This window comes from Nipponia nippon, unplaced genomic scaffold (genome assembly GCF_047370975.1).
Source record: "Nipponia nippon isolate SJK-2023a ecotype South Korea unplaced genomic scaffold, ASM4737097v1 scaffold_2, whole genome shotgun sequence".
In the NCBI taxonomy this organism is placed as follows: domain Eukaryota; kingdom Metazoa; phylum Chordata; class Aves; order Pelecaniformes; family Threskiornithidae; genus Nipponia; species Nipponia nippon.
In genome coordinates, this window is record NW_028262336.1 from 46324875 (window position 1) to 46345602 (window position 20728).

A 20728-nucleotide genomic window follows, 5' to 3' on the forward strand; every position below is an offset into this window, starting at 1 on the left:
TGCCCTGAGGCACTGTGCCTTGAGTTGGGAGTCACCTCCCTGTGCTGGCAGAGCTGTAACTCTGCTCTGGGCACCTCTCTGGTGCTGGGGCAGTGGCGCTGGAGCATGGGGCAGGGTTGCACTGCACGCTTCATGATGTCCTTGCTCCAGCCCCTGCAGTGTTGGGGGTGGTGGATGAAGCTGCCGATTGGGAGCTGTGGTTTTGAGGTTGAAGGTGTTTAGTAGAAAAATCAGAGAAATGAGTGAATGTGTGGCCTAGCTGTAGTGTTCTTACACTCTTCCCTGGGCATTTGCTGTTGGAGGTGATAAGATTTGCCTGGAAGCTGAATGGGCAAGAACATGCCAGGCTTGTGTGCTGCTTGGACAATGGCTGGGGTGGGAACCACATGGGACAGCCTTTGAATCAGCTATTATAACTTACCTACTAGAAAAGTTGCCATTCTATACTTTTCATTTAAGGACAGGATAAATGGCTTTCTGTATTGCAGGCTTCAAGATCTTTACTTCTTTAAGTCTGGATTACAGCTGAGCTTTTAATTTGATTGCATTTCTGTCAAATACTTGGCTTGGTGTTGAGACTATCAGTTTCTGGTTTCTCTTTCTTGACAGACACTGCAGCAATCCATGCTCTGGCGTGTCCCTCGCAGCCTCTGGTTGATCTCCATCTAGAAGACAGTCAAATGAAAAGCTTACAGTTGCTCCTTATCTTTTTGGGCAGAGTGAGAGAATAGTGAGCTGGGTAGTTTTTGCAGCGAGGGTCAGTGTCCGTCTTCCTTTCTGCTGTGTGACCCAACCTATGAAAGCCTTGCTTAGCTCTTTCTCCTCAAAGATTTGGGAGGTAGTGGCCGTGGCAGTTGGGTAATCCCTTACAAAGGGGTGGGGGATGACATCTCCCTTCACTACAGGTGAAATGGCAATGGAAGAGCACCTCCTTGATAGAGAAAACAACCACTATTGGCCTGCCCTTTGCGTTTTCTGCATAGGGTTTCTTCCGTCATCTTTGTTGTAGATGCTGGAAGGCACTCAAAAGGCAAGTAAAGCAGTCCACGTATTTATGGTGTGTTTATAGGAGAGTTAACTACTTCTACTCTGTCTGTGCTCTATCTGCAAGGTCTTACTTGTTTGGGGCTTAGTGGTGTGGGGCTGTTTGCGTTAGGAAGAGCTCCAGTTCCCCTCCAGAAAATAAAGGAGATTGAAGATTGTTCTGTTCAGGGGAGAGCAAGTTGTTAAACATTGGTAGCCTTTCTGAAAGACTGTGTGTTCAGGCTGGCCCATCCCATACAATTTCTGGTCATTTTTTAGTTGCTCCTCTCAAGATACTTCTTTCAGGTTCATAGTAGGTAGATACTGCAAGAATTTTGTACTTGTCAAAGCACTGATCTCAAGGGTGGAATCAAAGGAGAGCCAGCAGCAGACTTGAGGCCATTTCTCCTGAGAGGAAAGTTGTCTGATTTCAATTCCAAAAGTCACAGAAAGAAGAAAGAAAAAAAAAAAAAAAGGTGGGGTTCCCGTTAATATTTAAGAACTATCTAAGCACATTTACTGATAGCTCCTCCAATGAGTTACTTATTGCTCTAACACAACAAACACAAGCAGCACTATGAACCTAATAATATTCCTTCCTAGTTAAAAAAAAAATAGTTCTTCATGTTTTCATAGTGACAGCATCCCATAAAGTCAAGCAGGAGGACTTGGTGACATTCAGAACCCAGAGCATAGCAGCTCCTGGCACCTCTGCTCCAGCATGACCTGGGCTTTTAGAAGCACCTGGATGGCTGACTCGGGAACTGTAGGGCCTTCACTTCACTCAAGCAATTCTGCTATAGACAGGCTTGCTACCCAGGACCATCCTACGAAAAGCTTGCTTTTGGTGTGGAACTGTACTGCTGGTCTAGGTGGGATGTTTAAAACCTGAATTTAGCAACGTGCTTACTGATTCTGTATAGATTAAATTGTGGTTCTGGTGTTACACTGGGAGTCTTAATTGGGGTCGAGTGTCTGCTGCCTTTGTACGCTGCGTATTGCATCTTGAGTCTCGCTGTGAGGAAATCGTATGGCGTGCGTCACTTTTTAGGAGGCGCATTGAAACAAATGAACGCTTTCTTTCCACTAAACAAAAGGAGTGTCTTCCTTGGAAATTACAGTAGTCCTCTTTATCCTAAGGCAAGATCTAGGACAGGCTGTCACGGTCCTTCTCATGCTTTTAGTACGATTGTTTAGCCAGTTTCAAAAGAATACGGAGTCTCTGGTTGTGTATGTTCAGTTTCTAGCTTGATCGGTCTGTGATGAGAGATCCTGGCATATCAGGTTCTGTATGATGGTTGTGTGGGATTTAGTGGTACTTTGGTCTTTTTAGTGTTTACGTACTCACTTGAAAATGAAAGATAAAGTTCAGAACTGAAGGGATGATAGAATGAATTTGAATGGCATATAAACCACTGTCACTTTTTAAAGTTTACAAGAAGAGAGGGTAGTAGTGCATCTTTAAAGCTTGTGGGACATGCACCTCTTTTTGAAATGTGTTAGGGAGGAGGTGTGTTTTTTGTTTCTGAAATACTGTTCAGTTTGGTAAGGTGTATTTTTGTGGGTGAGAAGTAGGGGAAGTATTTTGTCCACAATCTTACTTTTGTTTAAAAGATAATATTTAATATGAGTACTGGCATTGGAGCATCATATTTAACTTCGGCTAGTATGATCTTCGAGTAAGCACAGGGCCTGAAGTTAATTCATGCTATGCAGTGCTCAGGTATCTGCCTTTAGGATCTAAGAGGCAATGTTAACTTCATATTCAAAAGTTCAGGGAACAAATATTATATGTTGCCTTTGGGGTACTTTGGGGTTGTTTTTTTTTTTGCTTCGCTATCCATTGCACCACTTCTTACAACTTCATGCCTTGTCACATGGAAAGATTCATTGTGGAGCAAATACTCTCACGGTAAACAGGAGACTTTCGAGATTTTAAAAAATAAATTCAAGAAGGTTTTCTCCAGAACTAGGCTATTGCTATGTTTTGCGAATAATTGTCCCGTTAGCTTACGGTGCACCTTAATGAGCAGGAAGTGAATGTTTCCAGAATCACTCTGAAATGCAGTAGGTGGCTTGTCTAACGTCCACCTGCCTCCGCAGGCATCAGAAGTATGCTGTATGTTCTCCTCTAAGATACTGCTTTTTTTAGCCATGAGCTAATCATACAAAAAAATCAGATATAGCAAGGGGGTAATATTTTATTTGACCAATTACATCAAATAATGGCGGGGGGGGGGGCGGCGGCGGCACTGGGTCAGGCATGTGGGTGCACACCTACTTCTCCAGGTTTCTTATGTGCCTTAAAGCTTGCTGGTTTTTCTCCCCTTTAAATTTTAGTTGGTCAGGTAAGAGATTTAGTTAAAGAAACAATTTGAGCACTGGGAGTGTCAAAAAGGTCATACTTGGCCAGTCCAGACTAGTTTTCTGTCTCCATGTGTGTCTATGAGCAAATACTTACAGAAAATACCAGAGCACGTGTAGAGTGACATTGACCTGGGCGTATTCTTCCAGCTTCAAGTGACTGGTTGTTCATTAATTTCAGAGCTGTTGATGGATCTGTTTCTGTATCTCTTTCTATTTCTGGCCTTTACAGCATCTTGTGGTAATTAGGAGCTGTAGGCATGGGTATGTGGTCCAAATTCCAACTTTTAACCCATTACCTGATAATTTCACTCTGCTTTAATCCTTGTGTTTGCTAAATAATGAATAATCATTTCATACCTATTCACCAGTCACATTACTGGTGACTTTATATATCCTTTCATCACTTGTTTTCCAAGTTTCTAGTATCTTTTTGCAAAGAAGAGCAAGAAGGGTAGATTCCACTGATACTTTTCTCATTCTTCCATAGCTTTTATGAGTAGGGATGCCCACAGCTACTTCCAGGATTCAGGAGCAGTGCTTTCTGTCATAGTGCATCCATTGTATATTTAAATGTGTGTCTAGATAGTAGGTTATTAACAAGTTAAGTATAAAAATGAAAAGTGGTATTTTGTACATGGTTTTATTTGGATGAAGTGTGTGATGATACAGCAGCTAAGACTTGATGGAGCAGTTAAAGCTTACAGGAGGTCTGTAATCATGTAAAACTATCAGCGTATATTACAAATTTGAAGTTCAGAATATAACTCTATGCAAAACCACTTTTCTTCGTTAACTTGATTTTAAAGCTGGCTGTCTCTCCCCCCTCTATCATCTATAGCATTCAATGCATGCTAACAATTACAGTTGCTGCAGCTTGCTTGGGAGATTACCATTTAAAACCAGAGTGAATAGACAGCATTACGAAATGGAGAGAAAAAAGGAGCAATGGTCAAATATTTAAACCTTTATAAAGAAAATAAGCTGTGTTCCAAGATCAGTAGTTAGGAAAAAAGTTACTTAAAATGGGAATTAGAGGTAAAACATCCTAAAGAATATGCCTCACCCAAACCTTGAAGTATCTAATACTACACTTGTTAAAAACAACTGGCCCTTTTGCAATTTGTAGTGCGATTCTGTTATAAGACTAGTAAATTGTATTATTTTTACAGCTTCAAGAAACTCATATAAACACGTGAGAGAAGATGACAAGATCTAGATCAAGATCACCACGATGGAAACCAAGGTAAATATTTATCTATAACTTGTGTTCTGAAATGTAGCTCTATATAAGGATTTATAATTAGGACTTAAAACTTGCATAAAAGAAAGAAAATTGCATCCAGAATTGCAATTTGTAAAGTGTATTTTATAAATTAAAATTTGTTTTCCAAACTGAACACCTTCTGCAATTTTTTTCCCCAACTCGCAATTTTATTATTGTAAGTTTTTTTTTTTTTTTAAGCTGAAGGTATTAAGGTTTTGCTGTCTGCTAAGAACCTTGTTCAACTTGCATATTTTGGGACTGGGAACTACCTTAAGCACAAAATCCAAGCACCAAACTAGTTAAGGTTATTTTTACTCAAGCACCACCTGGTGTGCTTAATGCCTGTAACTCACTCCTGTTTTGCCTCTTGGTCTACAGGGAGGGCCAGATTGACTGTTAAAAAAAATATTCCTCAGTTCAAACACCTCAGGCTTTCTGAGCCCTTGGGGCTGATCCACAAATTGATCTTCAGCACAGTTAGATATGCCTTGCAGCATAACACAAACTGAAAACATGGCAGTCAGCGCCCTTCTTTTTGGACACTAGCCTAGTGACATGTGTCACTGATGTATGTCACCAGAATAACATCCAGGTTACTTCATGCTGTTAGTTACCTGCATAATTTTTAGGACTTGCAGTGCTGATTTGAGATGTTAAAACTAGGAGGCTGGAATGCAATTTTAAGCTTTCAAGAGCTATTAGTGTGCAATATGAAACTACTTTTTTGCTGGGTTTGGGTTGCTTTTCTAAACAGACTAATTAAGTTGTGATGACCAAGACCAAGGGGGTTTGCTGGATAACACAGAAAAATGTGTGTGGGTTTTTGTTTGTTTGTTTATAAGAGAGAAATTCTATCTACTTCCATACTAGACTGGTAGTTATGAATATGTCCTTTGAGTGAAGGGCAGGGAGGAATGCCCCAGCTTATACTAAAATGCAAGCCTTAACAAGAACAACATGGGGCAGCCGCAGCAGTACGGGTGCTATTGGAAGTTAGCCATTATATTTTTATGAAAATCTGTGTTTCTGAGTTTGAACTCATTTGCAGAAATGGAGCAAATAGTTATTGCAAATTGTACATTTGCAATATGTGTACAAAGGAAGTGACATCCTTGAATTGTTCAACTTACATTTTTCGATATTTTTATTAGAGTGTCTCGAGAGTGTTCAGTGAATACTTGAATGCAAGCAGTACTGTTATGTCTGGGATTACTTTCTGGTTCTTGCTAGTGGCTTGTGCTGTTTTTTCTTTATTTAAGGAAGTTTTGGCTAAAAACTCTTCAGCAGGTTGCTTTCATTTTTGTAACTGTAGGTGAAAATGCATAGCTGAGTGATGCAGTTGAGTGGATCTTAGCAATTGAATCTTTAACAGCAAAAGCTGCAATAAGTGTGGAAGTGCATATGTATACATGTGTGTATTTTTAATTATTATTATACAAAAAAACCACAACATCTTTCTCAAACTTGGTCTTTTCTGCAGGAAAAAGCCTACCCATGTGACTTTTAAAATAGGGTATTTTATAATGTTTTCATTCAGTTTTGGGCGTTGTTTTGGCATGCAAAGAAAACCTGAAAAGGTGGTGTGTGGGGGTTGTTGGTGGTTTTTTTTTTTGAGTTTCTTTATATGCTTTTTTCCTTCCCCTTTTTTCTCTTGGCACTGCAAAAGATAGGGAATGCTTGAGAAGTGTGAAAATGTGTATAACAGTTGTTTTCAGTGTAGTGGAAACTTCATATATATGAAATTTATTTTTAGTTTTAAATTAATCATTTTTCTCTTTGCATTTTTTTTTACTTACTACTATTTCAAGTGGGTATTTTTACTATGAAAACTTTCAACAGAATAAAAGTAAGCTTGGTCCTCTAGCCAGGCAAATGACACTTTGAATATCTTGTTTTTCATTTTTAGTGTGTACTAAGCTGTACTTCCTTAGGGAACAGGTGCTCTCATTAAGAGGTTGATTCAATTTTATGGGACTACTCAAAGTGGATTTTATTTTTGCCTTAGGTCCTTATCTCCAGCATTTAGGATTCCAGAACACCATAGGCAAAGGCATGCTCATATTAATTATGACTGTGAATATAAAAGCTTTCGTAAGGACCCAAAGAAGCCTATGCCTTGGAGAACAGAAGATGAAAAATACGGACAAAGCAATTCCAGGTTTGCACCTCATGGAAATAACCACCAGAGAATATATGAACGTAGATCACCTTCACCAAACCTGAAAAGAATTCCCATGGAAGATACTTACAGTCATAAGCCCTACAGAACACATTCATCTGAAAGAACTGAAAGCAACAGGAGATGCCAGTTACCACCAAAATACTCAGAAATACCATATAAAGAGCATGATCGTCTGTTTTACCAACACAAAATGGAAGACAGATACATGTTTGAGCACTACAAAGTCACTGGAAATGAAAAAGGAATTAAACCTTTTCATAGACCGTTAGGGGCTTCGTGTAAACTTGAAAGAAAATGGCATGAAGATGACTTGAGGCACCAGAGGTTACATGAAGAGAAGTATGGTCAGTCACCCAGAAGAGTTTCTGATGAATTTACGTCAAGGAGCTCTTTACAGAAGAGGTATAGGAATAAAATAATTAAAACCTGGGTATTGTGGTGTAAAGCCTCAAGTGAAAGTCTGTTTTCATTATAGTTGAAGATAACCACCTTGAAACACGTTCGCCACTTTGTAGTTTAATTATGGGCGACTGGTAGTAGTGAAGTATTTGTCTTTTAAGTAAATCGTGTTGATGGCTAGAGTATGAAAGGATAATGTTTCCCTCTTAAGAGCCCCTGCACATCTGTACCTTGGCGTGAGGGATTATGGGTTAACTTGCCACGCATTCTGCTGTCCAACATTCTGCACATATAAGTTCTCACTTTCTTCTCTAGTGCAAGTGTAAATTGCTTTATGTCAACACAGGTATCCTGAAGATCACGATTACAGAGAATATGGGCACACGTCTAAAAGGGCTAAAGAAATGGAGAGGTATGACGGTGGAGAAGTAGCAAGAAATTCCAAGTGGAAGCAAGAACGTTCTTTTCCACCCTACGAAGAAAAGGAGGAGCAAAGAAATCTGGGTACCCAGTCCCACCACCGATCGGCTGAAAGGGAGTACTCGGAGGGTTCTGTCACAAAGATAGCCTATGAGTACAGTCACAAACGGCGCAGGCATCCGGATGGGGAAAAGCCTTTTTCAGACGATAGAGCTCAGAAGTATGTGAAGCAGGAAGACCAGAAATATGGTTCTTCTAAGGGTGCCCGGAATAGCAAAGAGTTAGATTACTTTAGCGGTGGAAGAGCGAGACGAACTGAAGAAGGGCATGTCGAAGTACCTGTTAAATATAGTTCAAAGAAGGGCTGCGATGCTTGTGTTAACTCTTCCAAAATGGATGTTGATCTGAGATCTTTTAAAAACAAACCGAAGGAAAGAGTAAGGAAAGAAGGGGAATTCAGGAAAAAAGTAGATTCCTCCGATAGCCAGCATGATTCAAGTCATACTGTTTCAGATGTGAAAATGTCAGATACCAACTGTAGGAGGGAACGTCTCACAATCAAAGTGGATATGAAGAAAATGGTGACCAAGTACAGGTATTGGTTTCCCCTCACCTCTTCTTCTTTCTTCCTGTCTCTTCACAGTTTATGAATGTTGGAGAAAAGCACGGTTTCTTTAAGAGGTAACCAGGACAAACTAAGGTTGTACCTTTTTAACTTTATTTCATTTAAAATGTTAACTTGCCCAGACTGGAAACTTACAGCTTACCTCTATTAAAAAATAAACAAAAAACTGCTCCCCTGGTTCATTTCATGGAGATGTAGTAGGAAGTGGAAAGAGCAGATGTGTCTGATACAAACCTGTAGTTAAAAGTTGCTTATGATTAGTAAATGTGTTACTTTTCTTTAAAAAGCAGAGAAGCAAAAGCAGAAAAGCCTAGTCCTGTGCTTTCTTCTGGAATATGATGGCATTTTTTTGACTGCCATCCCTCATTTCTTGTAAAAATCTGATAACTTTTAAATTGCATAAATCTCCAGCACACATTCAGATGTTCAAGGTCTCAAGTTCAATAAAGCTGTGGAAAAATTTGAGATCCCTGGGTTATGTTATTTATTGTTGTAACAAATGAAGTGGCAATCTGTTCAAGCATCAGAACTGAAAAGCAGTAGAGTCTGCTTCTGTCTATCTTCTGTGGAATACTTGTGGTTGCCTTTAGCATTCCTAATGCTGGCGGAATTGGAAAAAAGTGGTAATATGAAAATCTAGATGATGGATACATGGTAGAGAGTAAGCAGCTTGGTTTGTGTAGATCTTTGCAGACTTTTCTGGGCTGTTGACTGGCTGAACGTCATATAATGGCAGTAATCCCTTTTGGAAGGGATTGCCTTCCCTTCCAAAATGATCAGCCTTCATTTTAAAGGTATTTTGCCTCTTGTCCCAAATAAAACATCTATATCGATTTTTTTTTCCCTTTCCAATATTTCAGAAACATGTAATACAGTGGAGAGTTACAAAGACAAGTTACTGTCTGCACATAAGGGGCTAATAGTAAAGACTGAGGAAAGGGAAGTGGACTAATGCCTTCCCCCCCATCCCCAGCTAGGACAAGCATTTAACTTCCTGAATGATAATGTAAAGAAAATAATTATTGTTGGGTTTTGTTGCAAGCCCACAGGACGACTCCTGTGTCTAGTAGCCTCTTGCTGCTGTTTTTGAAAGTCCTGCACAATGGACATGGTAATTATTTACAGACTGAAGAAACTGCTACGTTGATTACAGCTAATTTCATGTGTGGAAGGTTTGCTTCCACAGCCAAAAGTGCTAAATATTTTATTTTTTTAAAGATGAGAACACTAATTTTGCAGAAGCTGATGACTGGGAATAGTCATGCTGCCTACTTCAGGCATTTAACAAACACCTGACTTGAAATGACTTGGCTCAGAAGAATACTTTTTTTTTATAAACCTGGGGGCCAGGTAGATAATTCAAATCACCTGCAGTTGAGGTTGTTTGGATTCCCTCTGGCATGTGTTTATTTCCAGTTTACTGGGGGCAAATAGATGACTTCTGGCACCTGCTAGGGGCTATTCCTGATACAATTTTTGTATGAGATTCTAGTCTTGGTATGCTTCAAATACAGGATGGGCAGGCACATAATCAGTTTGCAGAATGCACAGTAAACAGTCTTTATCCTCAATTTATCTTTTCAAATGACAAGCGTTTTCCTTGCAACAAGAACACAGGATTTTTAAAGTGTTAGCTTCCTTGTCAAAACAATTCTTAAGCAGCAATGCAACCATTTGGTGCATAAACTTATATGGAATGAGTAAAATTTTTGACAAAAAAGATGCTAAACACATTCTTAAGTTCACACACTGCCACTGGAAAGCTGTTTCACTAGGCTCAAGTGATGATTTGGTTCCCAAAGATGCCATGAGATTTTTACATCTCTGAACTGTTCTTGAATATTGCCTGGTAGCTCCTTATAAACAGACACGCACATAATTGCCTTCCAGAATTATACTACAGTAGTATATCAGGATCTTCATTTGCCTTTATTTGATAATCTAGATGAATTAAGTTTAAAATCACAAATTTTGTATTACATACTTCAGTGAAACAAGGATTCCTGAGAGTTTAGTTATATTTCTTTATATTTTATTATAGCTTCTCTTCCTTATGGCCTTATGAGATGTTTAATTTAAAAAAGGAACAAAATGAGATTTCAGTTTCATCACATTTATTCCTAAAATGAACCTCCTAATTTATTGTTTTGTTTTACTTGTCTATTTGAAGTTTTCAGATATAGTGAATTCATTCAAAGTGAATATCTGCAACTTTTTATTCTAGGACTGCTTCTAGTCACACTACAGAGAGACAGATGTCCCATGATCTGGTTGCTGTTGGCAGGAAAACTGAAAATTTTCATCCGGTGTTTGAGCACATGGAATCTGTAACACAAAATGTTGAAAACGACCCATCAAGAGAATTTACTCAGGAAATAATCACAATTATCCATCAAGTTAAAGGTGGCTGTAATATTTGGAGTATATGTATGTGTTCATGTATTTATAATTATTAACAACAAATCTAATGAATTAGATATGCTGTCCTTGTAAGTCTCAGGTGTTTGCCTTTGGCTTAATTTGTATTTTGGCTTCATTCAATATTGTTTAAGGACAGTGTAGGTTGAGGATTTAAAGTAGTTGGGTGGAGAATGATTTTAAGGTCTCAGTCCATAACAGAGGCATTATTGTGGAGTGTTAAGGTTGAAAAGATTTTATGCTAATACTTAAGACTAACCTGCTTGTTTAGGAAACAAGAGAGGAAAAAAGGAGCTTTGCTGTAGTCACAACTTCCTAGTTTATATATAGTTCCTTTAATTTTTCAGATTAGTGTTTAGACTGCTGCATCACGTTCATTGTTGAACTTTATTTATAGATTCTATTCATTTGAGTGCTACCATGACAGAGATGACAAATAGTTATCTTTCTATTGAGCTTAATCTTACTTAATAAGAAAGATGTCTAAGTTGGGCTGACCTAATCTTTCATTTTTGAATGTTAAACTGCAAGTGGAAATAGTTTGAAATTTAATCTCAGAAGTTGTCTTGGTGTCCTTAAGAGTTAGTCTTTTAAAAGATACAGTTTCCCACTGTGCATTTCAAATACTGCAAAGAAACATTCTTGTGTTTAATATCTCCTCACAGCAAATTATTTTACATCCTCTGACATAACTCTACATGAACGGTTCTCAAAAATTCAGGATAAACCAGTTGCAAATATGAATGAAGTTAAAATACATTTAGATCCAGAAATTCACAGGTAATTGATGTGCTTTTTGCTTTAATTTATTTGCATTAAGGTAGTTAATCTTCAGTAGATTTTACATAATGTAAAGTGTTTTTTCACTGACTTTAAACTACCTGCCCATAGTCTGTAAAGAATTCTGTAGTTGATCAATAATGCTTTTGCTATTTATAGTGCTAGCACTTGTTACGTAGTATTTTTGTGTTCCAGGAGGATTGATATGTCTCTAGCAGAACTTCAGAACAAACGAACTGTGCCATCTGAATCTCCCCAGGTATCTTGATTACTTAACTTTTTTGGCAAACAGTTGGTTAAAATGATATAGATGTAAACAATTTTCCCCTTGCTATTGGTACATGATTTTACGTGCTTTGAAGACCATCAGTAATTCTGACTGTTTTGAGAGAACTGCACATTTCAGCATATTTACAGATACCACAATGGTGCAAGTATTGTGTTCACTGATGAGTAAAATGCAGGTGTGTTCTCGAGAGTATCTGGAGTGTGGTTATTCCTGCTGCTTGAACCGCTCTCTGTTTTTAAATAGTGTAAGTAGGTGACTGACGTGTGGCTCTTACTTTCCCTCTGAGATTAAAAAAGCCTTAATGTTTCTTCTACCCTAATGTTAGAATGGCCCGACATCCACAGAATTCCTCAGAATGCTATTTTATCCCATGCTTTCATCCAGGGACATAAGATTTTTTTTTTTCTGTCTTCCACTTTCAAGCTATACTTACTGTGATTTAGTTACCATTTTTTTTTTCTGTAGTACAGGTATGTAACTTCAACTTAAGAATAGTAGAACTCCTTAAGATTTACTGGAATTTATGTGAATATTTTTGCATTGGCAACTCCATGCAGAATTCCAGTGCTCTTCACTGTTTTTTCGAAAATTGTAAAAAGGCGGATGGTGCAAGAAAGCGTAATTGTTTGGGACTACTTTTTGTTATTATTTTGGACTTTGGATCCTCGGGTTGATGTGCATCTGTCCTGTGTGTAGATAGTTGAACTACGTTAACAAGGTTATATACCGGATGCAACCCCTGAAGGACAGAATCGTGTTTAGTTATTACTAGCTAACTTGACTTTAACCCTTCCTCTTAACTAGAACATTATGAGAGTGTTAGAAGATCCAAATGATCTACGGCATGATATAGAAAGGAGGAGAAAAGAGAGACTGAAGAATGAAGATGAGAGGGTGTTTCATGTAGATGGTGTAACTCCAAGGTAATTAGCAAATAACAATCTTGTTGGCCCAAGCCTGTAGTTCTCTTACGCATTCATTTTTTGACTCTTCCGCAGTTATATTCATGTTTGTTGTGATTCTTTTCAATAGTTCGTCCTTTCAAGTTTGACTCGGACTGAAATTCAACTGACACACGTTGCAAACTACTCTGTAATGGAGTGTTACCTTGAAGGAGGTTAAGCTGCAGTGGGGAAAAAATGAAAAGCAAGCTCAAACTGTAGCACTGAATGGGAAAGAGGGGAAGAAAAGAATTTAAAGATACTTCACTATTTTTAAACTCCTTGATGTGCCATAGAACATTTTCTTGGTGTTCTGTAGTTTCATAAAAGCATTCTAGGACAAATACATTGTTGTGTTGCCCTGGTTGTTTTGTAATGTCATGTGGAATATCAACAAAGAATTGGAATTTTTCTGATCTTGGATAATTTTATGAAGAAAAGCTAGATTTTTGGAATACCTTTTTACTGCTGTAAATTCCTCCAACAGGTTTGTTAAAGGTGTTTGTCCCAGAGGTGTTTGCTAACCTCAGTCATCCTGTTTCACTTTTGATGTTACGAGGTTGGTTGATTAGAGATGACTTTACTTATTTGTGTTAAAGAAATATTGATTAAAGAATTGCCAGAGTGTAATGAAATGTATCTGCACTTGTAGATACGTAGTCACGATTTGCAGATCGCTCTTAATATGCTGCTGTTTGTTCATTTTAAATGTAGTCTATAATGGCAAATGGTGGCAATGCACACATATTTGGGAAAGTTGACTTGTGAAGCTGCAGAAGAAATATATTTCTTGTATTTGAGATTCTTTAAACAAAAAAAGTAAAAGTTACCAAGTGGGAGAAAAAATTAAAAAAAAAAAAAAAAAATTGGACTGTTGCATATCGCCTTTTATGTACCTGGGGCTATGTCTTTAGTGTATGTTTGGTCTGATTATCTGGGAAGGCTTTTTTTTGCCGCTTCCACACCACAGTTACACAAAAGGTAAGCAAGACAGTATGCTGCTCAGAGCAGGAGGCGCAGATTTCTCTAGTAGGTGTGGCTGTCCTGGAGTTTGATGCGAGGAGGGGTTACACTGTCAGAGTCACGTAGACAATGTAATGTGGGCTGAGGGCAGTAATGGTGTGAACGATGGGTAGAATTTTCCTGAGACTGGGGGTTTTTAATACTTCACGTATGAGATACTGGCAGTGCCTATGAGCTAATCCAGTGTGCCTCTATTTTTGCTGTAGTAATTGATTTTGCAGCTATGAAAACCGTTTCTGTATGTTTCGTGAACTATGAATTCTGACTTCTGGTGGTTACTTTTCATCGTATATGTTTTATTTAGAGGTCCATGGACAGATCTGTATTAGCAATGTGCTCAGTAAAAAAAAAACCAAAACACCAAGCAAGCAAAAGCCCAAAGCCAGAACACCCTGCTCGCTGAGGATGAAACTGGAGCATCTAGCTATTTATCCGACCTTCTGTCGGATTTGGGATTTCATGAAATGGAAAGTTCTGTGCAACTTTAAAGATAGTACGGTATAAAACTGCTGAACTGCAGAAAGCATTTCAACCAGCGGAGGGCAGCAACGACCAGCCGTGCAGGCCTAGCGGGTGAGCCAGGGAAGCCTGATCGCCATAGCAAGGATTGCAAGGCGGCAGAGTATCTCTGTTAATTTGTCATTGCATAAGAGAATACAGCTTACTGTATAATTCTGTGCAACTTGGGCTTGAGTTTAGTCAGAAGACTAGTAATTTGTCAAATGTCCTAGAAAAAAGTTACTTAAAAAGTGTCGCTTTGCACTTCGAAGTGATACAGATGCTAGACTAAGATCATGTAAAATGCAGGGGTTTGATATGCTATGGCTTTAGACTTTAATTGTTTTCTCTCTTTCTCTCACACATACACATCAGGAACCAGCAAAGCTGCAGTCTTTCAAAATTACAAAACTCTCAACTTGATGGCTTCCAAAAGCCTATGAGGTTCATTAAGCCACCTTTCAGGAAATTTATTGGGAAACCTCACCTGGTAAGCCTAAATGTAGAATTAGTAGCTCCTGCATTTGTTGTTCTTGCATTTATAATTCATTTTTATACTGCATTGTCTATGCTGATGTAAATTTAACAATCTGTGATGTCTTGCCCTTTTAAATTTCAAGGGAGGCTGTATTATCCTCAACTTTGCTCAACAATGAAACTACTCGTAATTTCACAGTTCTAGTGCTGTACTTCCTCAGCTATTTGTTGAAGCATAGATTAATACAAGTGAGCTGAAACCACAGCTATAGCCAAATGCTGATTCAACAAAAATAGTTCTTTTTGCTTTTGCATGCTATGCTGTAGCCCATAACAACTCTGCTACTGTTTTTTATAACCTAGCAGTGAGTTGGCCAGGGATTGGTTGTTTCAGAAAGCTGGTTTAGATCAGTATGTTGGGTGAAATGAAAACATTTTTTTAGCTAGTCTGGAAATAAGGTGGTCAACTTTAGATCTCTTATTGAATAGCAGGAGCAGGTCAAAGTAAAGTTTTGAACTATAAATTTTAGGTTCAGAATGACTTACTGAAATTAATTGATTAAAGGGCTTTATGAAATAAAAAATCATATTGCTTGTAGCTTTATAAAATAAATTTGTACGTAATATTGCATTTCTTCCACTTAATGATGTACTACCTAAACTATAAATTAGAAGGCCTTGTTATTGAGTAGAAACCTGAGGTAATGTGCAACAGTTTGAGAAAAAGAATACTCTCCTGCATTCTAGTTGTCAGTGCTTGGAAGGGAAGGTCTGAAGCTTGTTTTGTGTAGGTGGCATTGTTACTAAAAAAGTGTTTCTCCTCATGATAAAAGTTCTGGGAAGCTCTTATTTTAAAAACGAATAAAAATGAGGAACAAGTCACAAGTAATTAAAAATGTCTGAAATGATGTTCCCGAGGATGGAATGTTATACAGTGGAATAGCTTGTCTGTGTTGGTATTGCGCTTATCAAAGCTAGTTTGGGCACTTATTCTTTTTTAGGCTATCTTTCTGTGATGTACTTTAATACTGAAATGGCAAAGACGGTTATATTAGGTTCAGTAGAAATGAATTTGTCACTTTTGGAAAATTCCTTCTAAATAAATGTAGTCTTATTTCCCAGTGTTTGTGCTTGTTTAACTTACGGAACTCATGAGACCTGAAAAGCTTTATTAATGTGTGCAGTAGAATTCTAAAACCTTATTCTTTTTTTCTGGTGGGTGCAAAATAAGGAGGAGACTAACACAAATTGTCATTCTTTATATGTAGTAATTAATACCCTACAGACAGGGTTGCAGAAGACCGTGAAACTTTTGAGGTCCATCAAAAGTAGCTTTTATTTAGTCAAACTTTTGACCATCACTGAAATGTAGCTGCCTTGCAGATATAAATGTGTCTTTCAGAGTAAAAGAACGCAAGTTTTTAACAGTAAAAAATATTACTTAATCAAGACTAAGATTCGAGTCCCCATAAACCAAGTAGTAATAGCTTATTAAGTAATTGCAAATAAAAAGGGAGTTAGTTTGAAATAGCAACTGAGTTATTTTTAGATTGCATTTTGATATCTAATAGCGAACTACAAGCATGCAGTTTTTAGAAAGCGTTGCACTGCAGTGAGGAGTTATCCGTTCAGAACAACAGTAGCTAAGGAAGCATGGGTATTACAAATGCAAGGCATCCTAAAGAAGGAATGACTCTTCATGAAGTCAGCCATGCAGAAGCTGGTTTGCAGATAAGTGGGAAGATCAGATACTTTAGTTTGCCATCCACATTTGTCAGTAAAAATAGAATTAATCAATGCTCACCAACTGGCTCGGAGGGCTTACAGACATTTTGCAAATGTGTCCACAGTACCTTATTTGGCACTTTTTAATTGCATCTTCTCTTCTGGTTTTGTGTTTCTGTTCTTGCCTTTTGATTGTTATTCTGCTCCCCTTGTCTGTTTTCCTGTTTATCTAGCATGTCTAATGCTCAATAGGTAAAGTAATGCAGAAAGAACAGTTTTCCTGGGCAGAGCAGATCACTAATGCAGCTAACTCCTATCTGAGGCAGTACAAATGATTCATCTGAATAAGCTAGCTCCAATAGTGTGGCACTTCCCGTGACATGTCGACATGTTGTGTGAGAATGTATGGTGCTCAAAATGGGTTTCCTTGAAGGAATTCTTCAGGACTGGGTGCGATTGGGGAAGAGCTTATCCTGGTGGGCAATAGCTCATGCTCAATATCCATGTGTAAGCTGCTAGCACTGCTTTAGTATTTGTTGTGGGAGTTAAGTGGAGTGCCATCCCAGCAGCCAACAGTAATTTCAGCCACATGTATCACTTCTGTGTTGAGCAGGTTTTCTGTAATAAATTCAGAGCTGCATAACTGTATTCACTAGTACTTTGTTTGGAAGCGTAACATTAGTAGAGTTGAAAGCAGCCTTAGAAAAGCAAAAATGAATGAAGGTAAAAGCCATTTGTAGCTGCTTTCTGCAAGAGGACAAATGTTTGGAATTTGCTGCTCAGTGGGTCTTGTATCAAAATAGTATGGTTCAGGTGTGAACACTGCCAGGCACCTTGAAAAGCGTAAGGACCACGACTAAAAGGCAGTGTTCAGAGAATAATGCATTGGATTTAAGAAGTGGTTTGATGGGTCACCAGAACATTGATGGACACTTTTTTTTTTTAAATAGGAAACATCCTAAAATGAAGGATATATTACTGGGGCACAGCAATACATGAAAAAACTGAGGAAGAGTTTGAAACATAAGCAAGAGCTAAGATAAGAGTTGTTGAATAAGAAAGTAACTTCTTGTGGTTTTGCTCAGTCTTACAGATTCTTGGGTAGATATTGTTTCAGTTGGTTTCACAGTCCAAGCAGAGCTCTCCAGTTCTTCTGGGAAGCCGTTTTATGCTGCAGAAGAGATGTAGCAATAGCACATTGTATCTGCAAAATTGTAAAGGTGTGGGAAAACACATGAAAAAGTACACAATAGACGTCTCTTACCACTTTTGTTGAGGAGACTTCTGCCTATAATCTTAAAAGCAAACCCTTGGAAATCCAAAACAAAAACTGTAACCTTCAACACTCCTCTCAGGTTTGTTTACTCTTTTTTTTTTTTTTACAGGTAACCATTGAAAGAAAAGTATATGAGAGCCAGGTTTCAAATGACAAGCATAACAGTGCCAAGGCTCAGAAAATATGGCAAAAATAACTTTTAAAAAAAGGGTATTTGACAGGAAAACCACTTAAATTATAAAATTATAACACAGGTTTTAAAAAAAAAAGTATTGGATAAATATTTGCACATTTTCATCTTTGTTAGTAAAATTTTATTGTGTTTTTTATCACTCTTGCTTGAGGAGCTGCGTGTATCAGCATTGGTAAAAGATGGATGCTTGAAAACTGAAAGCCTGATCAGTAGACCATAACTGATGGTAGGATGTTGCCTAATGTGAAAACAGATAATGTGTTGATCATACTAAGATATCCTTACAGTAAACTATCAAAATCTGATATTAACACCACATTTTGCTCTCTTGTTAAATGGACGATATTAGTCATTTTGATTAAAATTAAACGTGGAAATGGTATTGACTTGGTTGGCCTACTTTTGGTGTCCCATGATTAACCAATATGAACTTTTCAGTGCAAGGTATGAACACCATTTTACAGCAGGCCAGTGAAGGGGGAGTGTTTCTTGTGTTGAATATTCAATAACCGGGGTTTGAGCTTAAACTTGAGAAGAACTTGTGCCTTGAAGGTGCAGATGTCTGTCTAGCCTTGATTGTAGGAAATGTCCATCTAGCCTTGTACCCTATTGACAAAAAGAGGATAGCTAAAAAGTCGAAGATCAGAAGTAGTATCTTTGTACTCCCTCCTCCCCCCCCCTTTTTTAATTTAAAACCTATGGTTTAGGAAACTCTTGAAGAGTAGATTGCTGTATCTGTGCATTAAGTAGTTCTAATGTTTTTGTTTCCATGAATGTACTTGAATCTTGAGGGAGGTGAGAGTGGGAAGGGGTGTATCCACAGTTAGTTGAGACAAGCTTTCTTTAAATTCCCAAAGGCTTATTTTTAACTCTAACAGGAAATTCTCTTGAATGTTGGGTTTTCTTCCTTTTTTCATCTTGCTGAATTCTCAGCTTTAAGGAGGAGTGTGCTTCAACAGGGAGCTTCCTGACCTAATTATGTGTTGTGTGGGGAAAGTTAATTTGATTTCATGGAGTATCTTCATATTCTTAGAATAAGAAGGCAGTTGCGAAGTTCCTGATGTGCTTTTTCTTCTGTGTATTTAATTTTCCATACCTTTTTCTTGGAAAAGCCGTTTTGACTCACTTCATAAAGTCTTTCTTCCTCTCTTTTTGTTCTCTGCTGAATCCCCTCTTGTCAAGGCATTTTAAGAAGCTAAATAGCTGTCTTGTGGGCAATAATATATTATTTAAAAAAAAAAGAGGTAGCTTAAATCCCAGTTAAAAGTTAACCTGGATTCTAATGCAGTTCTGTTGTGTTTATAGCACTGCCTCCCCCCAGATTAGTAACAATGTGAGAAAGCATATCCTAAAGTGTTTCTGCTGCTGGAAAGGTTTGGTGCTTTGTTAGAGAACAGAAATTCTGTAAACAGCAAAACATGCATTTGCATTTATTATTAGATGTTAGTATATATGAAATATTTCATGAGAGTTGTCTTCTTAGGCTCTTTTTAAAATGTACTTGAAGCTGTTAAAATCTCTTGAAAAAAAGAGTTTGACAGTATTGGAACATTTTTGTGATTATTCAAGAATGGGCCATAAAAAAAAAATAATTTGATTGCGAAGTTCATTAGCAAGTCTGTTCTGTCTGCATTAGGTGACTTTAATGTAGTATATGCCAGTATGTAATGCTTGTGTAAATATTTATAATCATATGCAATGATGGAAGAGAATGATATTTTAGTTCTGTGCAGCCTCTTGAGGTAGCTGTCATGGAAGAATTGGAAAAGGGCCAAAATACACAGGTAGGACAGTGGCTGGAGGGAGTGCTCTATTTTAGGCAACCATGGCTGTTTGACTGCAGCTGCTCAGTGTGTTGACACACAACAATTTCAGCACCACTTGTCTGTGCGACTTGCTTTTGAAATCACGTGTGTTTCTGTGGCAGGCAAGTAATCTTCAAAATTCTCTGCTGTAATACAGAGTTAAAAGTAGAATCTTCTAAGGACCGATGTAACGTGCTACACAGTTCATTCTCTGGTTGCTGCGGTGCTGTGTATACTAACAGTGCATGTGTCTGCTCTGAAATACGCTAGCCTATGATGACTACATGCTAACCAGGGATGTCCAGAGTACTAATCTTGTTGCCCTTATTCCTGACTCAAGGGATGACTGCTATGAGCAGCCTGTCTGCTACACTTGCTGCATGCAAATCAAGGCATCTGTTCTAGGGGGGCAGGGGTGGAAAACCTTAATTGGGTTGTTACCTGCTTAGATCTCTCCAAGAGGATGATTCCAGCAGGATGGTCTGTATCATCTTTGGCTTCTGTGGGCTCTGCCATCTCTTCAGCCAACCTGGGCTCCAGGCCCTGTGCTCCTGTTACTCTGGTTCCTTCAAACAGTGTCATTGTGTTAAACACTACAAGATGGAAAGAGTTGCAATATTTGTTAGTATAACCTGGAAACTTGATCTTTTTCTTGAATGATTTAGTAACAGTATGCTAATAACTCTGTTTTCCTACTAGAATTCTTACTATTCTTCAAAACCAAGTGAGACTTACCCTCACAGACGCATTAGAGGACACCTTGAAAATGCAGGACCCATCAGAAGACACTTTAAGGTACAGATCAGCTTTTATCAGACATACGTTACATAAAATGGTGATTCGATCCCGTTGAGTTTGGTAACAGGAGACACATTTTTGAAGGTATTAAATGCCATGAAAAATAGTGTCGTCATAGCCTAATTGTTTCCACTGAAATAATGGGAGGCTTAGCTTTTAGTAAGTAAGAGGACTGGCAGTAGATTGAGCAGGGTTGTCCAATATTGTATCCGTGCAGTTGAAATA

General features: G+C 38.1%; 1 protein-coding gene across 8 annotated transcripts in view; it reads left to right on the plus strand.

Moving 5' to 3' along the window:
- Positions 1-20728, plus strand: part of BCLAF3 (BCLAF1 and THRAP3 family member 3) — a 34151-nt gene that overhangs the window by 3745 nt on the left and 9678 nt on the right. For 2 of the 8 annotated variants that reach the window (XR_015704813.1, XM_087757971.1), the window contains exons 2-10: positions 4560-4633; positions 6660-7238; positions 7582-8250; positions 10505-10683; positions 11364-11478; positions 11674-11737; positions 12572-12690; positions 14605-14719; positions 20405-20500. Coding sequence is in view for 5 of the 8 variants with exons in the window: in XM_087757971.1 (XP_087614097.1) it covers positions 4593-4633; positions 6660-7238; positions 7582-8250; positions 10505-10683; positions 11364-11478; positions 11674-11737; positions 12572-12690; positions 14605-14719; positions 20405-20500 (1977 nt within the window). In the remaining 3 variants the exon portion in view is untranslated. Of the gene's footprint in view, positions 1-4559; positions 4634-6659; positions 7239-7581; positions 8251-10504; positions 10684-11363; positions 11479-11673; positions 11738-12571; positions 12691-12765; positions 14302-14604; positions 14720-20404; positions 20501-20728 lie in introns of those variants that run through there. The other 6 variants (XR_015704814.1, XR_015704815.1, XM_087757973.1 and 3 more) reach the window with 6 other exon arrangements.